Source organism: Clarias gariepinus, chromosome 10 (assembly GCF_024256425.1).
Source record: "Clarias gariepinus isolate MV-2021 ecotype Netherlands chromosome 10, CGAR_prim_01v2, whole genome shotgun sequence".
Classification (NCBI taxonomy): Eukaryota; Metazoa; Chordata; class Actinopteri; order Siluriformes; family Clariidae; genus Clarias; species Clarias gariepinus.
Genome location: NC_071109.1, coordinates 4974970 through 4980381, shown reverse-complemented (window position 1 = coordinate 4980381; position 5412 = coordinate 4974970). Strand labels below are relative to the sequence as shown.

At 31.7% G+C, this 5412-nt stretch overlaps 1 protein-coding gene across 1 annotated transcript; it reads left to right on the top strand.

Annotated features, from left to right (window-relative positions):
• Positions 1–2115: 2115 nt before the first annotated feature.
• LOC128531453 (uncharacterized) lies at positions 2116–4615 on the top strand. Its single transcript, XM_053505305.1, has 6 exons — positions 2116–2197; positions 2431–2769; positions 2926–3030; positions 3175–3270; positions 3366–3400; positions 3601–4615. Exons 1-6 carry the CDS (start codon positions 2155–2157, stop codon positions 3727–3729), a joined length of 747 nt encoding a protein of 248 aa, XP_053361280.1. The 5' UTR covers positions 2116–2154; the 3' UTR covers positions 3730–4615.
• Positions 4616–5412: the final 797 nt, after the last annotated feature.

The window sequence follows — 5412 nt, the reverse complement described above, 5'->3', positions numbered from 1 at the left end:
CTTGGATTAGTGCTTCTCTTCTCTTCCTTCAGACTCTGAAGTCTCTTTGATTTCCATATGAAATTCATATGAAAAGAGGACAGCCCAGGGACAAGACCTCTGACCATGTCTTTGGTTCTGGAGTGGCTTCATACCAGGAATGCAACTGTTATAGACCATCTCCTAAAGACAAAAGTGTGGTGGCTTTTGATGCACTGACTCGGGCCTCACTCCACTCCTCTTCCAAGGTTTTGAAATGGCTTCGCTTGACAATTTTCATAAGCCTGCAGTCATCCCCATTGCTTGTGGACCTTTTCCTACCACACTTTTCCTTTCTAGTCAACTTTCCATGAATATGCTATAACACAGCACATTTTGTGGCTTTTCTGTGTCGATGATCATTTTCTGGAAAACTACGAGGTCAGAAGTCTTCCCCATATGTGTACTGAACTAGAACAAGAGATACACTGTATTTATACTGTATGTATAGTAATTACTCAAACACTTAAAATGAAATATTTTAATATTTTTAGAATCTTATTTTCATGAGCTGTAAGAAATAATAATCAAAATGAAAACAAAAAAGGCTTGAATTATTTCACTTTACATGTAATAAATCTAGAGTTTCGCGTACAATATAAAGATTCTGAAAATGCACTGTGTGAGTATCTCTCAAGACACAAGAATCTTAAGACCATGGACAGCGACAAACTTTCCCAACTCATTTTTTTTCTCTCCAATCTCAGACTTTTTTTTAATTATACGTATTTCTGTACTGTAACTATACGTATTTCATAGGAAAAATCTGAAATGATTAATGACTAAAATTTACAGGGGAATCATCCACTAGGTGGCAGTACATTCTTACCTATGAGGGGCATTCAAGTCAAAAGTGGAATGCAAAACCTGATAACTGAAAGTATGTTAAATCAAGACAAATCTCTTAAAAAAAATATTTCAACAAACCAAATATAAGAGTATTAAGCCTATTTCTGGACAAGTTCTATAAAATGTTTAAAACACAACTTTCTTGTTCTGTCGTTAGATACTTTTGCTAGATTAAATTTTTTTTTCTTTTCTTATTTATTTCTTTATTTCTTAGATTTTTTCACTGTGATTAAATTTCTTTTAATGTAAAACCTTTCTCCAAGAGATTCCCACATGTTGGGCAATTAAAGGTGTTCCTGGGAGGCCAGAATTTCAGATATGAAACAGGCAGTCTGATAGAAAACTTTCTACCTTGATGGTATCCAAGCACTGGTGAAACTTTGGGATAAGTGTGTTAGTGTATCAGGGGATTATACAGAGAAATAAAGGGAGTTTTTACTCTCAGAACTGTTTCTGTTATTCTGAACAAAAAAGTCCCAGTTTGACTTGAACATCCTCATGTTAAGCTATGATAGTAGAATCTGGGTGTACCAAAAGTCAGGTTAAAATATTGGATTCAAGAAATGTTGCTGTTACATATTAATTTATGTACTTAAAATTACTGACACTTGTACATTATTGTGTATTTTTGATTGTGACAAACCTTGTGCTAAGACTGATCTGTTTCAGGTCACACAGCAGGCCTTGACTTTACCGGCTAGTTCCCGATCATTATATACAAATATTTATGAAGACACTTTAATATAGTTCAGCTGTTTCTGGTTGACTTTATCACCTTTTTTTGGCCTGCATTAATAACAAACTTCTGTTAGTGATGCTGTATATTCGGCATAATAGTCAAAAGTTTTTAGTTTGTCAGACTTTGTGGTTGCATTTGTATTTCATGTTTAAGCAACAAACACATTTCTAGCATTTGATAGACTCACTATTCCGTGCAACTTACTTGGCATTTTGTACAAACGTGTTGAATTTAAAGTGCAAATAAAACAAACAGCGAGACGTGAGTGTAAAAATAAACCACATTTTCCATTTTGTCATAGAATCATTGTCAAGATATCTCTGTGCAACACCAAAACATCAATATGGAAATATGTGGGGTAGATGTAGGTAGGAGACCAACGCTGGTTTACCATATCTGGTGCTTTTATTTTTTTTAAATCAGCCTATCATGTAATATGGGCGTGGTCATTAGAGAGCACCAATCGTATAAATATAAATTGAAATCATGCTTCAAGTGCATTCATATTTTGTTGATCTATTTGGGGTGTAAATTTTAAGAAATGAACAATGATCAATTTCTGGATTTTGATTGTGAGCTTTAGCACCATCTGTAAGTAATGAAAACAAGTTCCCATGCTGTTTGATTAATACATTACTTTTTACTTCCATTACTTATAATTATTAATTCTATCAATTTTATTTATAATGATGGAATTTAATGTATTAAGTCATTTCTTATAAACCACTTTTCTGCAAGCTGTATGTAGAAGGACCTCCAATGTCATTTCTTTAAGCTGATCTTTAATCTCTCTTTATATTTGATTAATGCATTTACTTTTCCAGATACAGTTCAAGCAGTTGATCAGCCTGATAAAGAGCTCAGTGTGGATATCGGAAGCTCAGCTACTCTCCGGTGTTGTATTTCTGAAAATGAAGTTGGAATAATCGCCTGGTTTAAACAACCAAACAGACAAAAACCTCGGATTATGGTCGAAATATATAAAAGTGCTGGAGAAACATTTTATGATGGATTCCAAAAATCTGATTTTAAAATTGAAAGATTTTTAAACTGCTTCAATATGACCATTTTAAAAACCACTCAGTCTGATGAAGCCATGTACTACTGTGCACTGATGGAAATTAACCCTGTGTTTGCCGATGGAACTTATTTAAAAATTAAAGGTGGGATTTTCACTAAAATTTATTCAGCTACTGTTTTACTGTGATTATGTTTTTCCTTAATACTATAAATAGTAATAATAATAGTTAAATACTAATTGTTTTATTTAACAACACTGAGTTACAGATATTTTATTGAATTATGACAAATGTTAACAGATGTGCATGCTACTACTGCATCAGAAACATCTGTACCAGATCTGTGTGATAGTTCAGTCATGTTTAAACCAACACTGCATGGAAACAGCACTAACATGAAAACAGGTAAGATGTCTCATAATTCACCATTAATTAATTAATCTTAATTCATAATACTAAAATGCAAGATACATCTAGAAAATAATTTTTAAATATAATGCGGTGACATAACAGTATAACAGAAGTAACTCAGTCTCTTGTATTCGACAGTGCTGGGTTTGGGGACGGCTTTAGGTGTGTGTGCACTTCTGATATTCTGTCTCATTTATTTTGTACTGAGAAGAAAAAATATAGAAAACTCCAGAGGTATGAGTATTTGTCATTAAAGTACTTATATTATAATTATATGAATTTTATTTGTTTTACCAAAAAAGACTAATAGGTGTGTTTCTGTATTATAGTAAATGCTTATGTAAAACATCCAGGGACGAGGCAGGTATGTGTGTTATGTATTTATACTACATTCATAATCTGCTTGTTATAATAGACGAGATATAACTTGTGCAGTCAGTTTGTTTAATTTTGTTTAGCTGGTGTTTTTATTGCACTTTCCCATTTTATATGATTATTATGTTTATTTGATTTATTATTGTTATTATTATTATTATTATTATTATTATTATTATTATTATTTAGGAGTCTGAGAGTGAAACACTAAATTATGCAGCTGTGCAGTTTACGAAGACTAAAGCCAAAGCTGAAAGAAGGAAAGACGGCTCATCAGATAATTGTGTAACAGAAGTAATTTATAACACAATACGATAACTTTGCAAAACAGAAAAAATAAGTAACAAATAACTATAGGCAAGTGTTCTCCTTATTATTCATTACAGTGTTATGTTATGTCAACAAAAAAGCCAGAAAATGTAATACATGTTTACAATAAGAACAATAATTATTTAATAGATGTATGTATGTATATAAGATTTTATGCTACAGGTTTTGTTTCTGTGCACACCTTAATAACTAAAGTTTTTTTCACTATTTATTTACGAAGTGTCGAAGTAGGCTATTTATTTTCAGTAACGTGTAAAAAAAGTTGTAAAAATTGACAGTAACCTGAATGACTACATGCGTTGTGCTTTCTGCAAAATTATATTGGCCTGATTTGCTTAACTTTTAACACAATAAATGTAAACAGCAATTACACGGTAACATGTTACATGACCTTTATTCATTACTGAGCTTTATTCCAACTGTGTTCGAACAATAGTATATTCCATGACCACTATGTTTTCAAAAACTTCAACATTAGCTGCTAGTGGGGCTTGTTTTCATCACTTATCTCTGTGCTTGTGTTTCTGGCACAAGTGAAAGGACACTGAAAAGCATGTCTTATAAATAAAATATTTTAGACGGTTAATAAGAGGATTAATATTTTACAGGGTTAGAGGTTGGGTTGGGGGTTTACCAGTGATGGTGTGAAACTGGTAAATGTAGGAGGATTAATTAATCAGCAGAAAAACAAACTAAAAAAAAACTAACTGATGTAACTGTATGTATTGACCACAATAATACAGACCATGTCGCTGAACTGGCTTCCAACCTCTTCTTAAGATTTTTTTTGTCATTATTTTTTGTAGATTGTGTGTCAAGAAATGCATAAATATTTTCATTAAAATAAAAGCTTTAAACACAAATAAAAATCCTTTCAGGAGTAGAGTCTTAATCATTTGTCATGCAGTCCAGGATTTTCACTTCACACTTCATGCAACTTACAAATATCACTCAATTATTATTTGTACATGCTTTTCTTACTATAAATAAATATTATATCATGCACATATTTTTACTGTCATATTATTAAAATATGTAAAAAATTATTGATTTTTTTTTTTTAAATCATGTAGATAAAAAAATATGGTATTCTTAAGGGTAAGCAAATAAAGTTTATGCAGCCAACAATATATTTTTTAAACACCGAGTTGGTAAGCCCATGTAAAAATAGATCGATCCAGATTTACATATTTTTATTTTTATTTTTTAATAAATAAATAAAACAAAACAAAACAAAACATAGTACGTATGGTTTGTTTGTAGTAACAAACATATATGGATGAATAATAATTAATCAACAATACATCATAGTATATTAACTATAACTATTGCACACCAGTGCAATAATTTATTTTGTTGCTAGGGAGCATCTAATGTTATTCCCATCTATCTATCTATCTATCTATCTATCTATCTATCTATCTATCTATCTATCTATCTATCTATCTATCTATCTATCTATCTATCTATCTACCCATCCATCCATCCATCCATCCATCCATCCATCCACTGGACTAGGGGACAAGTGGTACTTTATATCTGCTTCTAAGACCAGAGAGCTGAGCATTTATGATTTTACATCCTGGGAATGAAACCTGTCTTTTAGAAGTGTGTTTCTGTTGTGGCTTATATGCTGCAGTACCTCTTACCAGATGCTAGTAGGCAGTAGAG

What these genes read in the sequence shown, in the direction of transcription:
- LOC128531453 (XM_053505305.1), top strand. Translation starts at nt 2,155, where the DNA reads ATGATCAATTTCTGGATTTTGATTGTGAGCTTTAGCACCATCT. An exon ending in CAGCACTAACATGAAAACAG is followed by an intron (nt 3,031 to 3,174) that starts GTAAGATGTCTC and finishes TGTATTCGACAG; the next exon opens with TGCTGGGTTTGGGGACGGCT. An exon ending in AACATCCAGGGACGAGGCAG is followed by an intron (nt 3,401 to 3,600) that starts GTATGTGTGTTA and finishes ATTATTATTTAG; the next exon opens with GAGTCTGAGAGTGAAACACT.